At 45.0% G+C, this 22,170-nt stretch overlaps 1 protein-coding gene across 1 annotated transcript in view; it reads left to right on the forward strand.

The window, feature by feature from the left end:
* The window catches only part of SRPX (sushi repeat containing protein X-linked), a gene marked incomplete at both ends in the record, with an annotated part of 44,780 nt that extends 32,746 nt beyond the window's left edge, over nucleotides 1-12,034 (forward strand). The window contains 6 exons of the mRNA XM_084268943.1: nucleotides 5,191-5,317; nucleotides 6,408-6,529; nucleotides 7,347-7,526; nucleotides 7,971-8,104; nucleotides 9,439-9,560; nucleotides 11,854-12,034. Coding sequence (XP_084125069.1) covers nucleotides 5,191-5,317; nucleotides 6,408-6,529; nucleotides 7,347-7,526; nucleotides 7,971-8,104; nucleotides 9,439-9,560; nucleotides 11,854-12,034 — 866 coding nt within the window. The remainder of the gene's footprint in view (nucleotides 1-5,190; nucleotides 5,318-6,407; nucleotides 6,530-7,346; nucleotides 7,527-7,970; nucleotides 8,105-9,438; nucleotides 9,561-11,853) is intronic.
* Nucleotides 12,035-22,170: the final 10,136 nt, after the last annotated feature.

The raw sequence follows: 22,170 nt of genomic DNA on the forward strand, positions 1-22,170 counted from the left end.
GCAAGACCTAAGTAACACATTGTCCTGTGTTTGGCTAGGATGTTAGAAGTAATACTGTTAAGTTCTGCTAATACCACACAGCATGGACCACATAGTATGGAGAAGACCCCTTCAAACCTTGGGTGCACACAGTTCCTGTATGCAAACAGTGAGTTATGCAGTTAGCAAATTCTTTAATAAGGTTATCTTTTGACCTCTTGATTGGTAGGATAGAGATCTTTTGGGACAGGACATGACCCTAACTGTGGTTTGCAGCTGAACACCTGTCTCTTACTGTAATTCAGCAGTTACAGAAGACTCACCAGTGACCTGCAGCCTACGAAAGCTTATCTGTGGCCAGGAGATAACTGGCCAAAAAGCTGACATTCAGCTGAGGGGTACAATTAAGGTGAGGGGAGCAATGAAACACCAGGTGAAAGAGGCTGGTTTATTTATTACTTTAGCTTATAAGTAATTAGTTGCTCTGTGCACAGTAGGGACGTTACGTGTGATTGTAGGTGTGGGCTGGTAAAGTTCCCATCATTGCTGGAGACACCACAGCTCTTGGCATTGAGTCTGGCAGAATTACTGCAAACCTGAGTGTATAATCCTCTTGAAAACAAGGGGCTTTCCTCTCCCCTCTTCTGCTGACTAGCACTGCTTCATGTTTTTCCACAAAGGTATAGGGGGTTCACAGCACAGTAGTGAAGATCTGTGTAGGAAAGGCATTGCTGAAACAGGTATTTGTTAGAAGGTGGGGGAGAAGGAGCAGGGGATATAACTTTTTAATTAAAGATATTATTTTTAATCAATTTTAATTGGGTATGGTTTTAGCAGTCATAGAAGCTTTTACAAAATCCCTTACAGATGATGAGTGTTCTGTTCAGACAGAGCAGACTGTCTGTCCCTCTCCTGTAAAAGGAAGGATGTCCTTCATGTTGCTGAAATAACTTTGAATAAAAAAAGATCAACCTGCAGGTGCTTTTGGTTGTCAGTTAGCTAATAATGCTGATACTCACTCGAATAATATTTCCTTTATGTCTTTAATCTGCTGTAACATAGATTGAAATGGGTAATTTTCTTCTAGAAGATTGAAAAATGTCACTGTCTCTTTTTTGTTCTATAAAGGTTTCATTTTCCTGCTGATTGTATAACAGAGGTGGTGGTAAATGGCTGTCACCGTGCTAAGTCATCCTTTTGTCACATCCTTAGACTGTATTGATAGGTGGTTAACTAACAGCTTCCAGCTAGGGATGCCTGAAACAAGCTTTGTGCTCTGAGTCATTAATTATCCAGATCCTGATAATGGATGTTTTGAAATACAGAGCAATGCCTTGGGGGAAGGGCGTGGGGAGAGCAAGACAATGTTTTTCATTCCTCCTTTTATGATTTCCAGTCTCTTCATCTCTTTATGCTTTTGACACAGCAATAACAGTGTGTTCATGCAGCAGCAGACTGTTTACCTATCCCATGTGGACTCTTGAATAAGCAAGCAGTGGGCATTCAGTTCCATCCCTTGTTTCTTCTTTGTCATCCCAAATTCACAAGCACATAAATGCAAACCTTTAACATAAATGCAAACCTTTAACAGACTGTAAGAGAGGCAGCTAACAAGCTTTTGAAATGTTGTTGAAACTGTTAATATGTCCAATCTCAGAAGAATGTTTAAAAAGAAACAAAAATCTAAAACCTATTTGAAAACTTAGTATTTTTATCCACTCAAAAGGCTGCTTTAAAACGTGGTATTCCTCTGTTGACCTCCTGATGCCGTGTCTGCAATGCAGCTGCCCTGCGTGGAGCCACGGCACCTTGTAAGCTGGTGCTTTTCTTGGCTACTCAGCTACTACTGCTCAGTAGCCAAGAAGAGTGACAACTGAGAAGAATGTGGCTGAACAGCACTAGTTGTTCTTAGGAAAACTCAATTTCTCTGCCCACGATTTAAACCTTGCAGGTGATATTCACCCATTTAATACATAGCCCTGCTAAGCAGCTTAAATAAATCTGCTTGGCTTTTACTGATTTTTTCCAGCAGGGACGCTGTAGCAAAAGCCTAAGACTAGCCATGGGGTATAAGCCTCTTTGCAGCATGTCCTGACTGTATCTGCTCAGGAATCACAGAATCATTAAGGTTGGAAAAGACCTCCAAGATCATCTAGTCCAACCACTCCCCTACCATCTATATTACTAACTAAAATATGTCCCTAAGTACCTCATCCAACTTCTCCTTAAACACCCTGAGGGACAGTGACTCCACCACCTCCCTGGGCAACCCCTTCCAATGCTCTTTGTGAGAAGAAATTTCTCCTGATTTCTAACCTGAATACTTAGTAGGTGGGAGAGTCTGACAACTTGGCGTTTACAGGAGGACTTTTCTCTCTAATGAAACTTCCCCAGCAGTCAGGAATCTTGTGTGTTCCTCCGCTGGGGTTTGTTTGGGAAGCAGATTAGTTTTCTGACCTGCAGGTGGGCACCTTGCTCACATCATAGATTTTATTGAAGGTTAGGGGTTTTTGGGGGGGGGGTGTTTCAGTTTTGTCACTTGTCTGTTTGCCTGGATGTGCTCTGGTCACCTTCTCTGCATTTAAACATGTTGAGGTTTTTTGGACCTGCCTTCCTTCTGCCAGGCTGTGGCCAAGGTGCTTAATATGCGGTAGACTGGCTGTAAATTTGTACAAGGGCATGAGGAGAAGGACCTGAGTGCTGTTTGGTTTAACACATCCCAGCAGCCAGCGCAGTTAAAGAGCCTCTGGTAGACAGCTGCTTTCTTTCTCTTGGTCCCTTTTTAAGCAGAGTTATTCTGGTGGAGTTGTTTTAGTGCCTGCTGAGTGCTAAGAGGTGGCCAAAATGACCAAAGAAAATAACCTTTCCAGGATTCTTTAAGTCCAGCTGCCCAGCCCTGGGTGTTTGGTGAGTTGGTTCTCACAGTAACCGTGTGTCTTTACGGGGTCTTGAATATCTCCAGAGATGAGACTCCACAACCCCCCTCGGCAGCCTGTCCCAGGGCTCTGTCACCCTCACTGTGGAAAAGTTATGCCACATGTTGGTGTGGAACTTCCTGTGCTCCAACTTGAGGCCATTGCCCCTTGTCCTATCCCCACAGACCACTGAAAAGGGGCTGGCCATTTCCCCCTGTGTCCCACACTTCAGGCATTTATAAACATTAATGGTTAATTTAGTGCTTAAAACACTGGGTCTGTAAATGTCATTCTGCCTTAAAATAAACATAATGCTGGAACAAATGCATCCTGTCTGTAGCACAGCGGTGAGCTGTCACCACAGCTGTCAACCAGAGCCAGAAGCAGCCTTGGTGAGACCGGGTTATTTCCTACTCCAGTTCAGCTGCACAGAGGCGAGGAGGTTACTGACAGCAAGGCAGTTTTGTAGAGGTGGGCAGAGCTCTCACTGGCTGTGATGTCAGTACGTTTCCACACGTAGTGGGAAGGCACTTGATAAGTAAGGGACTGAGTAAGAAACATCAGGAAAGGAGACAAAGTGGTTCCCACAGCCAGAGTGGATGCCTGAAAATCCTGATCACTTGGGCAGCAGATGAGTCAAGAAGTAAAAGGACTTGGCCAAAAAGTTAGAGCAGCCATAAAGAAGAACTAAATAAATGTCTTATGTCTTTATGAAGGCAGTTCTTGTAAAGGAAGCTTCAAAAGCTGTTTAGAGGATTCTGCTGTTCGTTTGTGATCGCTCCACTCCCTGCAGCGGGGACCCACTCTTGCTAGCTTCGCCTTCTCAGAGGATCTACAAAAAAATCAGCTGTTATCCTCTCAATACTAGAGGAATACATATACAGTTTTGTTGCTTATTTATCAAAAATAACCACACAGAAAAAAAGCATTTGTGTAAGACAATTTGCAATATTCCTGATGTTTTCTGAATGACTTTGGTACAACAGCTTGCCTGTGCCTCTCCCACCCCCTCCAGTGCAAAAGTAAGACAGGAGCTCTTCCAATGGAGGTGCCCCAGAAAGCTGCAGTGTTTGGGGTTGGAGGAAAACTCTTAGAGAAGAAATAGAGATAAGCCAGTTTCCAAGAGCCCCATATTCCTGGAACACCATTAAAAGTTTGAAGGTGCTGTAACAGGGCTGCACTTGCCCTAGCTGAACTGGTAGAGAACATCGCGTGCTGCTTGTAGAATGTGGGGGTCCATTAAATTATTTTGTATATTTGATGGTTTATGAAGACCTAAACCTTTTCTCATTTCTGTTATTTTTGAAAGAAATCCAGACTACTTTCTGTGTCTGCCCTGCAAATCAAAATAGAAGGCCAGGCACCCTCTCAGTTTGAGCAGCACTTAGGGATTGTTTTTTATTAGCAGGTAAAGAGCATTTTAGGTATAATCCAAGCTATGATTAAAAAAACTCCTGAGACTAAGCTATTAAAGACAGATTTATTTATTAATTAATGATTGTGATGGTGACTGGACTTGGTTTGCCCTGGTATTTCTGCTCTGCTGACAGGATTGGCAGTGGAATCAGCTGAGGATGAGTAGCTGTGCAATCGCCTGGGTCCTCCATCAGGGTCTTTTATCATTGCCACTGTTCCTTTATTCCAGAATAATAGTAACAATGTTGTTCTAGCAGTCACACAAGCTTTCAAAACTTCCAGTCTGCTTTTTGGTGTGGATTACCTGTAAGGCATTAATGTAAGAATTATTTGAAAAAACAAGTCAAGCGCAGCAGGAATTCCCTGCAAAATGACATGTTGTCAGTCCTGTATTGTCTTTCCATTGCTGCAGGAAAGATAATCAGGAATCTAATAGTTACATGCAGGGGAGAGGTATGGTCACTGTGCTTTACAGGTGTTGGTAACAGTAATATGCACTGCTCACATGAACAGAGGGAGGCTGAGCAGATAAACAGAAGGGTCAGGCTCCCCAGGTTCAGGCTTGGGTATCCCTCCTTAGGCTTCAAAGCTAAACACAGTCCATGTGTGGACACTGCTTTTTAACTGGGGTGAGATAAATAAAGTTACAATAACCACTTTTTAAATGGGTTTATTTATGTGGGGTAGGGGGCTTGATCATTGTCTTCTCTTCCTCTTACAAAAGGGTGAGAAGTACAGGCTCCACCTGCCTTGGCTGGGCCACCTCCAGTGTTGAGGTGGCCATCCGAAGGTGGTCCCGGATTGCCCTGACAGTAGGCCAAGAGCTGTGAAGAAAATGTGTAGCTGTAACACCTGTACATGTGTCCTCTTATTTCAACAGATACTGAACCTCCAAGAATCCAGTGCCCAAGTGTGAAGGAGAAAACTGCAGAGCCCAACAAGTTGACGGCCAGAGTGTTCTGGGATACCCCAGAGGGCAGGGACACTGCTGATGGCATTCTGACAGAGTAGGTGCAAATCTGTCAAATGTTTGCGTCTTCTCCTTTTTAATCCCAGGGTCCTTGGCTCATAATTCAGCTGATGAGGGTGGCCAGATGCCAGAAAGAATTCATTACAGGATGAAAACCAATGTTGCTGTTAGGATCTCATGTAGTAATTCTATGGGAATTAACAGCATCAGAGAAAACCCCAACAACCTGATAAAATAAAAGCATGGATAAGCATCACAATAAATTCCAAAGTCTTTTTTTTTGTGATAAAATGTCTGGCAGGCAAAAAAAGTAATTGGGAAATATCCCATGCAGACTTTGTCATATGAGTAACTGTCCCCAGCTCCAAAGAGGTTAGCTGCTGAAGCTGTGGAAGCTTTTCCATAAATCTGTTTTTATAAAGTCTTGCCTCCTTGTGATGTTTAATAGAGCATACAGTGCTTTCCTTGAATGCACTGGGTCCTGCAGAGCAGTGAGGACGAAAGCTTTCCCATTGCACAGAACACTGCTCAACCTCACTGCAGGGCAGGAACATGTTCCAGGTGAAAATACTGCTGTGCATCACCACACTCCTCTGCTGGGACTATAAATCTCACTTTCTGTGCCACTTCTGTAGGTTGGTGTAACCATAGGAGTTGTGTGGAGCAGCCAAGAGGCTGGATGTGTTCTCACACTCTGCTAACTCTGGGTTATGCTGCAGCCCTGACAGTGGGTTTTGCACAACACAAAATGAGGGAGGATCAATCTCAAGTTTTCCTTGTGTAAGGAAAAGGAAGGTCAAGGGTGTTCGGGCACAGTGTGATGCTTGGCTATACTATGGATTGTCTTACAGGAAGCGAGCAGGCCCTGCCTACTCTCCCTCCCTTGTTTTGGCAGAGTGGAGCCCTTTTGTATGACTCCAGGGTGGGCTGCTGTTAGCAGGTTCAGAAACTCCAGTCACACTGCTGCCCAGCTTCTTCCTTTCCTTAACTGTGAGTCTTCAGTCATGCAGCACAGCCAGACAATCTTAGAGTGCCTCAAATGTCACTCCTCAGGCTTTTACAGCCTTGTCAGTAGGAAAACATTAGTGAATTTATGACTGTCTATCCTGTTTTTTCTCCTCTTTTAGTGTTATTTTGAAAGGCCTGCCACCAGGCTCACATTTTCCAGAAGGCGACCACAAAATCCAATATACTGTGTATGACAGAGCTGAAAACAAAGGCACTTGCAAATTTCTTGTTAAAGTCAGAGGTAAGAACAATGTTTTACCCTATAAGTACATTCACTAATGTGCACCTGGCTTAGTAGGTGACAGAGCACTGGGACAGGCTGCCCCAGGGGGACTGTGGAATCTCCTTCTCTGGAGATACTCAAGACCTGTCTGGATGCTTCCCTGTGCGACCTGTCCTAAGGAACCTGCTTTGGCAGGGGGGTTGGACCTGATGATCTCTGGAGGTCCCTTCCAACCCCTGCGATTCTGTGGTTCTGTGAGAAACGTCCTGATTTTTTGCCTGATACTTGTCTGGATAGGTGTGTGTACACAAACTGTACACTGATGCTGAAAAGGGGTTACGTTGTCTTGCTCACCCCCTGCAGCAGGGTGCGTGGCCGGTACATCACAGGGTCAGGGAGGAGCTTCATTGATCAGTCCTGCCTCCAGCTCCATGTCCCTTCGCTCCTGCTGGCTTCTCCCCGATACTTAGCTTGTGAGCTGCTGAAACAAATAAATGAAGGAGTGCTTTTTCAGCTGTGACTCACATCTGTGACAAGTTCAGACAGATCTGGAAATCTGAAGTTGAATATTGAGATGAAACCTGTAGGTTTGAGCTTCAGCTCGTTGTCACCATGATGCCAGAGTCACCTGCACACACCTGTACAGCCGTCGCATTGCAGCTTACGTATGAATTAAGAGGGCGTTTCCTTGGTTGGTTGCTGGAGGGTTTTAAGTACATGACTCTAGAAAGAAAGCAGAGAAATGTCTTCTATATCGCTGTTCCCCTGGCCATGCTACCCTAGGGTGACTCATTCCCTGCCATTTCTTTCTTGTTGTTGTGCCTCCTGCTCAAAGTCAGGCGCTGTGTGAAATTAAATGCCCCAGACAACGGCTACATCAAGTGTTCGGGTGATGGAAATAACTACGGCGCCACGTGCGAGTTCTCCTGCATTGGTGGCTACGAGCTGCAGGGAAGCCCAGCTAGAGTGTGCCAGTACAATTTGGGGTGGTCAGGAGTGGAGCCAACCTGTGCACGTAAGTGAGTACTTCACCACTTGACCAGAAGGGCTGCCAGAGCTGTGGTTCTCATGGCAGTGAGGGTTTGGGAAGGAGGTGGGGAGTGGAATACAGCAGCAAACTTTAATGCCTTAGAGGTAAGAAATGTAACATCTTTGTCTCCTCAGCCAAATTGCACTTAGAGTTGAAGCCTCTGACTGCTCTTTTCTAGGGTGATGGTACCTCACAAACTGATGGTGTGTTTTAGCTCAAACCTCTCTACAGAACTTCACATTCTGGAGTCAGTGCATCTTGCAAGCCAGAGCAGCTTAAGATAAAATTTGTTGGCTTCGATGAGGCCAGTATTTCACCCATGCCATCTTATTACTAGTTCCTGTGCTTCTTCTGTCAAACACTTCATGCTTTTAGAAACAGATCTGTTTTCAGGATGCTCTAAAACTTTTGTTTTAAATCTAATTCTAGCCATGAATATTAATGTGAATGTGAGGACTGCAGCTGCACTTCTGGATCAGTTTTATGAGAAGCGGAGACTGCTAATTATCTCAACTCCTACTGCAGCCAACTTCTTCTACAGGATGCAGTTGGGAATGCTGCAGGTAAAACACATTTTTTGGGGGGGGGTGTGCAAGTACTTTTTTTCTTTGAAGGAACACACAAGAGGACAAGCCCCACTGATATAACTCTGCAAACTTTAGCTGTTACATTGCAGCCACTGGAAGATCTGGCTGAAGCAGAAGTGGTTCCACCACTGTAAATCCTTGTATTGTAAATCCTTATTCCACTACTGTAAATCCACCCATGTAAATCCTTTTTTTACGTGTGTTTGAGTTGAAACATCTCCCCAGTCTCTAATTCAGCCTCTTGACTGACCAGTCACAGAATCCCAGGCAGTTCTGGCCATCTTCCATCCTCCCCAAATTAATTTCATACTAACTTGTGCTGAATAATAATTTCCTAACTCAGTTCCTAAAAAAAAAACAAAAACCCAACCCATCCAGCATTTCAGTGGTTGCAGTTCATGGAACCCATCCTCACAGACTCTGTAACTACAATGCACAGAAGTGTAATAGCTTCATAAATAACCACACACCAGCAAAAGACTGGAGACTCAGCACAGAGATCACGCAGAGTGCTGGAGATAATGCTGGGGTATTTTGTTCTTAAAAAATTTGAATACATATGGTAGTTGTCTTTCCTGGGTGCTGTAAATGCGATGCTCTTGTTGGGTTCTTGCTAGGCTTAGGGATGTACCTCAGAAATCTGTGTCCTCAGGGAAAGGAGTCGGTCCTGTATTCTTTCACAGGGGCAAGTGCTTCTGCCTTGTTTCTTTTCTCACTCACTGCTATAACAAAATTCAGCATAAGTAGTCATTGGCATATCAACATGATGATGTTTTTAACTTCTGTCTTAAGTTACAGTTGTATTAAAACACATAAAACTTGGAAAGAAAATTCAAAATATTCATCAAAATGAAATAGTTTAACATACCAAAGGTAATGGTTATAATACTTTTTTCCCCACTGCTTGAGAGTGGCCAAACAAGTTGGCGTGAAAAAAACCCACTGCAGTCAACTTCCATTTCACATACCTTGCTGTGATTGCACAATTAGATTACTTGGCACAATGCTTAATCCCCTGGCATCTTTTCATGTCATTACAAAGCCAAGTTGATGCTTCTCCTAGGTGGTCCCTGTGTGGTGTTTTTCTTAGGGCAGTGAAGAATCGGTCATTTAACATCCCCTGGAATCATGAGGCTGTAGTTCTTTGCAGTGAAAAATCAGAGACTTTTCAAAGTATCCTCCGCTTCAAACATCAGTGAGATGGTTTAAACTGAAGATTGGGCTCTATGGACACTCACTGCATGATGAAAACAACCCGCTGTTCCCTCACAGGTACCTAACACACCTCCTCCTTCTTGTAACCCTTCCAGCCAGCACAGTGTGGCTTAGACCTGCGACACGTTACTGTAGTGGAACTGGTGGGTGTTTTCCCAGCACAGATTGGAAGAATAGGTGTAAAGCTGCTGCCCCCCTCACTTGCCCTGCAGCTCAGGTAAGTAAGTCAGCGCTCCCCACTCTCCTGTTTGTGCCTTGTCATGTATGATGTATTGCTCTTGAGTCTGTCCAGCTGAACTCCCAAATGCACATACTCTACTCTAATGGCCCTGGCTAGATGCTGGAAGGTAGATGTTGATAAATAAGTTTCAGGATTATTTTATTCTCTACAATAGCCTATAATAGGTACTGCAAATTAATGAGCACTTGGTATTTATGACACTGAGTAGCACAGTTTCTTTAGCACTAACAGGGGCTGGGCCACAGGCTGTGCTACTTGAAATTTCAAGTGCCATCTCTTCCCTCGCCCCCTTGCTCAAACTGAGTGAATGTCTGAGTTTGTGGGAGCGCACTATAATCGTGTTATAGGTCTGTATTTTTGGGTGCTACCCCTAAAGATACTTCAGGCATGTCTGTGCTTGTGCTGGAGCTGGTCTGATGTGCTCATGACAGATCACAAAGGTTTTGCAAGGACAAGCCTTGGAGCAGCCTCCAGTGGCGGCAACAGCTCATCTGCTCTGCAGCGCTGCTGGTGGTTGGGGCCAGGCCAGGAGGAGAAGCTGTGGTTGCTCTTTGAAGTCCCACAGGCAGAAGTGATATGGGCAGTACTTCAAAGGGGAAATTATCTCAGCCTCCCCAGCCTGACTACAACATTCGGTTTTACTGAGGTGCCTGAACTCTTTTGACTTGGGTTTAGACTGGCAGGGTGTTGGCTTGCACTTGAAAGGGAGATTTCAAGTGCAGCATTTCCTAGGGACAAGAGGACGACAGGAGCCAGAAGTGAAGGCCTTGCCAGCAGGGAGGGTTGTAGTTATTTAAGAAAATTCCAGGAGCATTTTAGGCAACATCTTCTGTGATATGCTCAAGTACATTGAGCACATCTTAACTGGGGACAATAAAAATGCCGACAACCCCAAGAGGGGTTTTTTTTGGCACTGCAAAAAATAAAAACATTTGTTCTCTATAAAAGGAAGAAGTGCACAAAGAGCTTCTTTTATTCAAAAAAAGTTAAAGTGCTTTTATTAAAGTTGGAACAGTTTTCTTGTGGCTCTGCAGAAAGTAATAAGCTTTGGTAGCACCTCGTTCCCCTTCCCTACAATCTCTAATGAAGCTCCATCTCAGAAATTGGTATGGTGTGACCTGCCCCACACTCAGGGAGAGTGAGTTTTCCCTGTGGTTGTTTTGGGGTTTTTTTCTTCTGTTGTTACTGCAGCACGTGAATTCCAGCATTCCAGTTATGGAAGGCACCTGAGTAAAAATGAAAACACTCACATAAACATCCTGAATAAAGATGCTGTCCAGAACTGGCATAAAGGGAACTGAGTGCAGTTCCCTTTTCTTAGGTGAGATGAGGCATGAGAGGAATGTAGCTTCCAGTCACCATAGCTTAACTTCAGACTTTATTTTAGCTTGCATCTCATAGCCAAGGTCCCTAATTGCAACAGGAAGACACATAGAGCACTCAAACTTGACGGTCAGTTTTGATGCTTCACACTTTACCACTGTCCCCCGAGACCCTCTTCATGGCAGCTTTCCTGTCCTGACACTGTTCTGTCATGGCTGCCTGAGTTTACTGCTCCCCACACCAGTGATGTTGACTGACCGCTTGTCTGAGGATCTTCTAATTCACTACTCATTCAAGCAGCAGGTGAAAAGAGCACCAAGGATATATTTTTGTTAGTGTTGCCCCTCCAGAAGAGCTCAAATAACCCCTTTTACCACTTGAAAGGAAAAGGACTCTGCCACGATTAGCAGTGGGTTTTGTTATCCTAAATTGGAGTTACCACCAGATAGATGATTATTATTATTAGGAGATGATGAGAACTGACTCCAGTAATTTTGTCCTGCTTTTCCTCACTCTGGTTTTATGCCGCATGGCAGCAGCCAAGACGAGTAGTCTGTTTGTAACCCTAGCTCCGCCACAGTGGCTTTCTTTAGCCACTCTGGAGATAGTCCTCCATCTCTCTTTATGTTTTTTCCTCCTCCTGTGATAGCAGTAGGCAATGGCACGTGCTGTGCTAACACTCAGAGGCCTGAGAAGAAAACAGAGCTGAGTGCAGTTACCTTGGCCCTTCCCCGCTGCAGCTGTGCAGCCAGCAGCATGTTCAGACACCTGCTCTCTGCCTGACTCCTTGTTCTCCCAGCCAAAACAACGCTGGCCCCCTACAGCCCCCTCTGACCACCCCTGCCTTCTGCTTACACCCAGCAGAGGGTGGCTCTGCCAGTGGCTGGTTTGCGGCGCCCAGGCGGCAGCTGGCGGGCTGTGACAAAGCGAGTTCCTTGCGTTGCAGGCTGCTGCTGAGGATCCCCCACTACAACTTCAACATCGTGGTGATGGACAAGCACGGCATGGACAAGGAGCGCTACCCTTTCCCAGCAACGCCCGCCGAGCTCTTTGCACTTATTGACAATTTTCCCTTGAGGAAAGAAGAGATGAAGCTGCAAGCAGAAATCGGTCAGTCGTGCCCCTGAGCCAGGACTGCAGGGCGCACGTGGGGGTCTTCTCACCCATATCATTCTCCCCTTGGTGCTACGCGAAGCATGGCTTTTTTTTAATCACTGATGTACAGATTTTTTGTGTGTCTGGTTAAGTCTGTCAGGCTGTGCAGCTACTCTGCGTAGAAGGATGCATGATGCTTTTTGTTTTTTGCACTTTCTTTATCTAAAGGTGGACATAGGATTTCTTACCCAGTGGCATTTCTTGTACAGAGAGCGAAGAAGCGAGGTGCGGTTCCGGGGGTTTATTTTGGATTTTGCATTCAGTGTGAAATTGGGGGTTCTTTCTTACTGTTTGTAAGTCTTTTTATTAATAAAATATTGTTTTGCAAACAGATAGTTTTCCGAAATCCTTCTTGGAGATGAGAGTCGATCGATTAGTTCAGAATTAACCCTCCCTGCAGACCATTCTAGCAGAGACCTCAGCCTCAGGTTGGGAGCGCACAGCCCCCCCAGCGGTGTCCTTCAGCCTCACTAATAATGTGGTCGATCACAGACACGATGCGTGAGCCAAAGGCAGCCCAAGGACGTGTTTCCAGCAGTGGAGAGGGGAAAATAGATGAGAGCAGAGCGTGGAAAGTCAGTGCCAGAAGGAGTGTGAGGAAGGAACAGTGATGAGTGTGGCAGTAATTACTAAAGGCCACACACTGCAGTGCTTGATAGAAAGACAGGCTCTTACCCGGCAGGCTTCCGCTTCTGGTTTCTCCCCGGACTCGGGGAAGCAGATTTCTTTCCCCTCTTCATCTTGGAGACAGACCAGGCTGTTGATTTGATGGCAGGGAAACATTACCCCAGGGAAGCTTCATCAAGGATTTGTCATTTCCAAAGCTGTGAAAACATTTGTTTGCAAGTTATCACGTACAAATCAACAAAAAAAGTTCCCTGCTTAATAAAATGTCGTAGGAGGCAATCAAACAAGGAAAGAGTTCTCTGCTGTTTTATTGTAGCCCACGGTCTTGCCAATCCACTGCAAAGAAGAAACATCCTGTGTGAAGAATATAAGCAAAGGAGTAGAAATTATTGGAAGTTGAAAAGTTACAGCGTTGGATACCTTTGTACAGGACATGCAGCGTCATCTGATGTGCCTGAAAAGCAGCACCCCCGTGCCTGTGCTGTCCACTCATGAGCACAGCCCTGTTTTTCCAGCCAGATGTTTGTTTGTCTTTGACCATAAGGTAGATATTGTTTAATTTCACACTCTGGTGTCAGCAGAGGAAGTTTCTCAGTATCTTTACAGCGATCCTTACCAGAATTCTGACTCTCTCGGCCTCTGACATTAGAAAGTCTCTTCTAAAAAGGTTTCTCCTGCAAATGAATTAATGAGGAAATGAAAGAGAGGGCAGTCAGCCCTGACACTAGCTAGCAAGAGCTAATTTGTGAGCTAAAGCACAGCAGCACTAAGGAGGGGTGGAGGGTAACAGAAGTTCCCTTTCCTCTGCTGCCTGCCACCAGTGGTTAAGAAAACTAGACCTGGCCTGGCACACCGAATTGCTCCATGCCTTAGGTGGCACATGGGGAGCAGAGACCACCTGAGGACACCTCCATACAGGTACTGCTGTGGCCACAGTTCTCTGGGTCAGGCTCTTCAGCACATATATGCTTCTAGCGTGAATGCACACGTGGGGTGTGTAGCCCCCCCCCCCCCCCCCCCCAATTTTCCTCACTGAAAAAACACATCCACTGATTTCCAATGATTTAAAATAAAAAAAATAAAACAAGTTTCTGATTTTGTTCCTCCCACAATTCCAATCTGCTGCTGCTCCCTTTTGATTTAGGTACAGAACCAGTGCATCCAGCCATGGTCATGGCTGGGTGAGCAGGAGTGGGGCTTTATGAGTGCTGCAATCAGGAAAGTGATTGCAATCACCAGGCTGTTAGGGGAAATTGAATTAAGTGGAGTAGAGTGCATGAGTGATTAGATTACTAGTTATAGTTCTACACAGAACATCTATTAAAACCTTGTGATTAAGAAAAGCTGTTCTTGATTCGTATTACAATGTTTCTGGCATTTTCTGTTGTACATTTTTGCAGGGAGGAAAAGGAACAGTGAAAAAAACATCATGTGCCCGCTCTGAGAGGCAAATCAGCCTGCGAGTATGGTGTGCAGGGATGTGGCAAATTAGTCTTTTGGGAAAGGAGTGTTTGAACAAGGGACTCTGTATTTCTGGATTTACCCCAGCATTTATATATTCAAATTAACTCCAAATATTCAAACATATTCCAGCAATTCATCCTGTGGACTTTTGGTGCCAGGACAGTAACACTGCATAAACAAGGTGCAGTATGGACACTACTGCACTTTTTTTTTTTAACATTTAACAGAAAATTAAGCTCCCACACAATAATACAGGCTGGAGAGGCTTTGTTGTACCACCACCATGGCTCTTCATGCCATACCTCTAATCCTGTCCCAGTCCTCACTCTCTTTGGGAGGATTGACGGCTGGTTCCAAGAAGCAAGACTTGCCCCGAGTCTTGTCCTTTCCACTCCCAGGCTGTTCACTGCAGGAGATGTGATGGATCAGTGTGTGGATACAGCCGCGGGCTGGAGGTTGCTACATCAATCTGGACACACTTTTCAGTTCTGAATGTGAAACACAGGACTTCAGTCATTTCAGACCAGAAAAGACTCCACATTTCTGTTGTGCAGCATCTGCTGCAAACAGCTACTGGGGGAAGGTGTGGGAGCCAGCAGTTTCTCATGAAAACAAACTAGTTTTGTCAAGGGCCTGATTTTCCCCAGACCCTACCCACGAGATGAGAACAACCCCTGCCTTCAGACACCTCCTCCTCCACACCTGCAGAGGAGAGACAGAATTCCAAGTCGCACGTCCCTGTTCGGGAAGGTGAAGGCAGCTGCTGGGGGACAGAGCGCGTTCCGCTCCCACCAGCACCCGCTGCCCCTCAGAGCTCTGCACTGACTGACTGCGGCGTGCGGCTCCCTTACCACTCACTCAGCGCTTGCGTAAGCGCCTGAGTCAGACTCACAAACACAACCAATGGCGATGCAGAGGCTAAAAAATAACCTCAAGTACGTGCAAATGCTCTGACGAGCGCAGCCTGCCCTTTACACCAGGGTGGTGAAATACTTAATGGAGCTGAAGCTGTGCAGTCCCAGCCCTATGTCCCTTCCAGCCACTCACCTCTGTCTCTGTTAGTGCCATACGTCCACAGGGAAGGAAAAGGGTGGTAGTGCTTCACACCCTCAGGAGATAGCACAGCTCCTCTCTGTGTAGCTGCTGCCCATTTCTCTCTCCATCTCTGTGGCTGGAGGATGCTTTTGTGGCAGCTGAGTGATGGGAGGAGTGGGAAGGTGCTAGCAGACACTGGAAGGTGGAGAGCAGTGCAGCTGCCTGGGCTAGAAGCAGCTGTGGACAGCACAAGCATTCCTCTGACCTCTTTCCAAGCAGCAATCACACTGCTGGGCGCTCTGTAAAATGCAAGGGAAATGGATGGGAAAGCCAGTGTCCCTGCAGAACGTGCTAGTGCACACACCTGGTTACCACTGCACCTCCCCTTGCCAACCATGAGCCCAGAAAGCGACTGCGACCTGCATTTCAGCAGTTAGGTGGCCCACACTTCAAATGCACAAGGAGAACTCGGCATCTTTCATCTCAAAGAGAAGGGGGAGTGGGGAGAGACTGCCATGCAGATGTACACAAGTTACAGAGGTGTCCCCCAGCCCCCCAAGCAAATCCTGATGTACAGTCCCCAAAGAAAGACAGAAAGAGCAGAGGAGTCACCGCAGGGCTCTTCCCCACTTGCAGCTGCCTTCCAGTTTATGTGTGTTTGACCATAAAGGCCAGTACCAGCATGGGGACACGAAAGACGGGAGTGGTGTGAGGGAAAAGGAGCCAGCTACTTGTGCCCAAATCATGCCAAGAGACCAACGAACCCCCTGAGGTGGTGTCCCCTTAACTTGGGTGCAGAAACCCAATGCACAGACCACAACAAAGCGAGCAGAGGCAAGCCCAGGCTCAGAGCCCAGAAGCATCGTTTGCCTTCCTGCTTTGTCTCAGGCAGTCGGGGAAGAAGCAGCAAGACACAAAAGCCCGGAGAACTGGAGAACCAAGAGATAAGAGAAGATTTAACTCCTTGAGTCTGAGAGGTAAGTTGAAGTGAACACAATCAGCTGAAAGTATAAATTAAAGAGGGTCTTTCCTATGTTCCTCCTTTTGTCTTTAACAATAATAAAGACCAGTCATTAGAGAAAAGCTGCGTTTTGAACATACCTAGATTTCTCAGGTGGGCAAGACCTTGAACTAGGGAAGAGGTAGGAGGTTCAGCAACAGAGGGGTGGACCTACTTAGAATAGCATGATAAAAACAGTTTCAATGCTTATGAAATTAAAAAATAGCATAAAAGCACTTCAAGTGTAGAAATTAAGACCAAAAAAAACCAGAGAGAGACTGTCAGTAGAGTCCCACCTCTGAAGACATGCCAGGCCTCTGCATTATACATCACATATAAGTGAAGTAATGTCTTTACCTCAGTGAGATAATATGGGATATTCCTGGAAGACCTGCTTCTAAGTCTGCTGCAATGCATTTCAGGAGAGACAAGGACACAGCAACATGTTTCAGTATTTTAATTTCAAAAGATAGAACAGTAATCTTGACAACAGCTGCAAATGTGTTACCAGCCACCTTTGTCCACAAAACTGCTTGAGCATACAGTGCACAGTACAAAAATGTTCTGGGCAGGGAACATTTTGTTTTCTTTAGATCTGGGCAGAACTTAACATACTGCAATGCCATTCACTGCTACTACTCTTCACATCCAGCAGAATAATTAAACAGGCAGAAATGAGGGATACGTGACAGCCTCTAATTGCTGCAACGAATGACTATGCTTGGCTGGAGGCAAACCTCAGCAGTTAGAGCTACCCTCAAACATACAGGCCGAGGTGCGGGGGCAACAGCACGCAGCCACGCAGGCCTTACTGCCACGAAGCAGGAGTGTCGCACCGACCTAAAGGAAGGGCCAAGGATGCAGCAACAGTGACTTTTGAAACCAACCTAGGAAAAAAGCTGCCTAAAAAGCCAGTTGAGATTCACTTTCCAGTGTCAATATGCACGGGATAATTAACACTGTATGATTGCCTCTTATCAAACAGCATTGGCAAACGTGAAATCACCAGGCAGGAAATTCTGCTGAGGGCTCCTGAGCTGAAGAGAGGGATGAAGGGAAAAAAGACCCTGTCCAAGGTTCAGGTGCACCCCTTACTATCTGTATTATGTGACTCCCCAAACTAGATAGCTGTGGAAATAGGACTCTGAGCGATTTTCCTAAGGTGTAGGAGAACCAAGCAGCCTTTCACTCCATTGACTTTGCAGGGCAAACTGGAAACTTAACGAGAAGCCATAATTATTCCAGGCTAAATGCAACCCTTCTGTTGCCTCTCCTTATCAGTTAGCACTAGGCAATCTCAATGGCTGCTCTTCCATTACAGTTTAGTTGGTATTTTGCTGAACTCAACTTAGAATAATCACGCTTGGCAGGGCCTAACCAGGCAGGGAAATAAAAATAAACCATGAATACATAAAAAGGCTTCTTTCACGCTACCTTAGTGCAATCTGCATTGGAAGAACAAGCTTCCAGTCTAACGCACCGTGATCGGCACATACTCACCACCCCAATGCTTCCTCTCTTACGCCATCCACTAAAACAGCCAGCCAGGGAAGAAATACCAAAATGTGACATCCAAAAGGCATTCAGGGAAGGCCACGGCACGTGGGTCAGCAGTGGTGTCCCTCAGAGTCTTTGTGGCTTTCCTCCCACCCTCGCTCAAAAGCACCACGATGGAGTCTGAGGCAATGGGGCAGCCATCTCAAACCCATTTTAGCCTCCTTTTGTCATCTAGTGTGCAAGTAGGAGCATCATTTATAAGTCTAAAGTCCCCATAAAGCTGATAAACTGACCAGAGGAACTTCTGGAGAGCAGGGCTGGATACCAAAAATCTGATGGCAGGGCTTGGAGACCCCTCAGCATCAGCTCTTTTTGATGGATACTGGCAATAACCACACAGTCTAAAGATGTATTTTTCGTGACATTTTACAGAACAAGTTGCACTTTTATTCTTCTTTAATAGGTCAAACCCTCCAAACGTAATCACAAAGGAGGAAAAGGTAATGATGAAAGCCCTGCAGTTACCGTGCTAGGAAAGCATCTATCAGAGTAAAATGCACTGTGCAACACATTTTCAAAAACCATCGGAGAGATTTCTTCTCCACTGACGCATCTTCCCTTAGTCAAGTCTATGTGGAAAAATACTTCAGAAACATCAGCTCTGCTGTGTCTGTTTACCCAGGGCAGGAGTTTATGAATCAGTGTTAAAATGGTGGCTATTTTCTCCTAAAAATTAGCTTTGAGTAAGCCATTCATCTACCTTCACTACCAGAAACACACATACAAAAGGAAGGCTTTAGCCTAATTCCTGGCTTCCTGTCTTTTTGTTCAGCCTGGTAAAACACAGTACGCGATGACGCACGATTACAGGCAATTAATTCAAATATCTGGGAAACAAGAAATCACATCTGCAGTTAATCATCTTGTGCTTTTTCCAAACCATAGATCGGGTTTTTTTGTAAGAGGCAGAGGACAGAGATGTACAAGATATAATTAAACGTGACATTTTCCACAAATCAAACGCTTCCCACAAACGTGCTGATAGCATCACAGGACAGCAAAGCCTTCCAGACAGCACCAGTGCTCACAGGGCGCTTGTTATCGCTCCCAGGCTCCTTGGAAGCAGGGTGTGATACCTACTGCATGCCACCATAACGCGGCGTCACAGCTGCTGACCTCAGAGGTCATTTCCTTGCGCCGCTCCAGACCCCATCGATGGCAACCGCCACCGCCGGGGCTGAAATGGCTTCCCAGCAGCTTCCATACGCCGAGCTGCAATCGACACCTGCAGATCTACTGATAGCCCGGTGGTCTGTGATTTCAGTTGCAGGCTCACAGTGAAAGTTTGGCCCTTGGGAAGGAAAAGGCAGAACTTCAGGCCAGCGTCTGAGCTGGGTGACGCTTCCCCGGGTAAGTCCGTTCATCACAAACTCTGCCACAGGACCAAAACGGGCAGAAGGTGAGGTAACAGAACACCGACTTTTTGCTTTCAGAGCAAGGCTTGATTTAGCTAAAACCTGCATGCTTAGAAGACAGAAAATACCATTCCAATGTTAGACAAACTCCTGTACTCCATGTAAAAGTAAAAACTTCAATTTGGTCCAAAATTCTTTTGAGGCCTTTCAATCTGGCAAGAGAAAAAGGTGCCCATTTCAGGGTCCAACCTGGAGGATTTTTTGTTACTATTTTTCCCATTTTCACCATCAAAACCCCCCCCGAACCATCCAACTGCCCAGTGTTCCTTCCATAACTCCAGCTGGAATTTTACCCTGAAGAATAATTTTCTTTAGATTTCACAGGCTTCATCTTTTTGAACCGAATTCCAGCAAGTGAAAAAAACAATAAAACTTGTCCCACTGTCTCAACATATCATCATTATTCCCAAAATAAATGAAGGTTTGCAGTACAGAGAACACAACTCAGACCAATTCTGTTAGAGAGGGCCAAAAGTTAGGTCTCTGGGGGATACTAATAGTAAAAATAATTACAATAACCTGATACTTAAAAAAAGATATCATGAAAAGGAAAAGGTTGTGAAAAGGATGTGCTTGATATTTGTGCTCTACTTTACCAGCTTACTGCATCTGCAGTATAAAATGAAAAGTCAGCTAAAACTAGATGAGTCATGCTTCACTGCCCAATCTGAGCAGGACTTCAGAAGCAACTGAAGGATAGATGAAGAAGTGAAGTGAAGTTTTCTTGAGCAACTACTGACTTTTTGCTCCCAAACTGAGATTCTCTACATGAATTTTATTTTTAAAGACAAGTCAGTAATTTCTGGAACTGTGGGCTCAACCTGGGCAATCTCTACCCCCAATGACTTTCTGAAGTCACATGAGAAATTTAATAGAAAATATTCATAATGAAACACATTGTTTTATGAAAACTAGGATACTATTGTTAATAACAGTTGATTTTTAATCTAATACTAGGATTTTAAAAGACTGCCTATAAACTTCCTCACAGTTTCAAGCCAAACTAAAACCCAGATAAAATATCATCCTTTTTTTTAAAAAAAAAAAAAAGGAAAAAAAGAAAAAAGGACATAAAACCTGAAGCTCTAAATACATGTGTGTAATTGTATACTAGAACGCAATTGTATACTAGGACAGTGGGACAGCTAGAGATGTCAAAATTTCCAGCTGTATTTACTTGGCTTCCAGTTCATGTTCTGTTATTCAATCTCGATTTCATGCAATTTCTGGATTGTGAAGAACAATATTTGTATCTCTCAAACAAGTTAGATTTGATGGTCTTTATTCTTCACACAAAACTTTGAATACTGGTGCTTTGATCTGCAGGGAATGATACATTCTTTGGAAGTTTGTTTTCTTCCAGTAATTTATGTAAGTATTATGTTTCCTTATATTTTGTTTCCTTAGTACTACTGCTACACTGCTTCCAAAAATAAAACATTTGGGGGGGGGGGGGAGGGAATTGAAAAAGGTATATTAAAAATAGCATTAGACAAATTTACCAGTTCAAATAGGAAGCTATGGTCTAATTCTGGAAAATCCAGAAGAAATGTTCATTCTGTTTCCGGATCTTCCTTTGTCTCATGCCCTGAGCAATCACACACCATGCAATGACATTATTATCCTATTTGGCAAACAGACATGTGCTATCCTTGAAAAAAGATTATAATCCCATCTCATTATGGCAGGAGTGGCTCACAGCAACTACTCAGGATGTCATGTTCTTTGCATATGACCTGTGCCAAGTCCCCAAAGGATGAAGGATCTAAGTGTAAAATCACTTTAGGAAACCAAATGGCAAAATCACTGTTGAACAATTGTCATGGTTAATAAGAGTAACGATTGAATTGGCCAAAAGCTGCTCTTACCATTAAATCCCCTGTTAACTCTGATGGAGATGTTCAGGAGAAAAAAAGCCCTACACTGGCTAATAATAAACGTGCATGGGCACGCCTGAACGGGATCCCAGCCCATTCAGAGAGAGTTCCACAGTTGTGCAAATCATTCTAGCATGTGCTCTAATCACACCACTTTGCTACATGATCTGTTGAATTGTGATCTTAGCTAACTATGTCCAAACCCAGCATATGTCTCATCTCAGCGACGTATCAGATGGGGACAGGCATATGAACATATTCTCTCTGTTCGATGACATCAGAACATCTTGGCTAGAGCTCTCAACTGAATGAAAACGGCAGTAACACCACCTAGTTCTGGAAACTGGGAATTTGTTATGATTTATTTTCATTAGGGGCTCTTTGATTACGCTGAATCAAGCCTGCCTTTTATACAGTGCACTGAAATAACCCAGAGAATGCCAGGAGGCCAGGACTGTACACCGGCTCGCCTGCGGCCTGTTCCTAGCGTGCAGCACAGTGCATTGGCCTGCCTTGGTGGGCTGCTTGGTCCCAGGCCTGCCGCCCCGCACACTGCGCAGCCCAATAAGCAATGTTGATTGTTATCCTACATGACATTATGGCTTCGTACTGTTCAGATACCCAAGCACACAGGATCATAGAATGGCATGGGTTGGAAGGGACCCCAAGGATCACAGAGCTCCAACCCCCCTGCTGCAGGCAGAATTGCTCTGAGTCTGCTTGTACTGTACCGTTGCTGTCTTCTAGGCCGCCTTCCACCCAGGAGGAGATCTGTAAACCAGGCATTACTCAATGAATAACTAACGAGAATTTGCTCGCTCCCTGCCCCCGCCACAGGCGGCAGTATCCATCAGCTGCTCACCAGTCACCAGAAGGGACAGAGAAAGCCAGTACAATCTCTGTACAATGGCAGGTTCTTACTGGCTCCAGGAAAAACACTATCCATACCAAGAAGCATGGACTGAAAATGTGCCTGTGAAAGCGCAGAATGTGTTAAAATCTCCCTCGGAGCCTTAATATCCAAGTGAAAGAGTACAACCCTTCCCCGCTTTCAGATGGGTGGATTTACAAGAGCCTGAATGTCGCTGAAGCCAGGAGTACCTGTGGTACCCCACTCTGCAGTTTACAGTCCT

This window comes from Gallinula chloropus (assembly GCF_964237585.1).
Source record: "Gallinula chloropus genome assembly, chromosome: 1".
NCBI lineage: Eukaryota > Metazoa > Chordata > Aves > Gruiformes > Rallidae > Gallinula > Gallinula chloropus.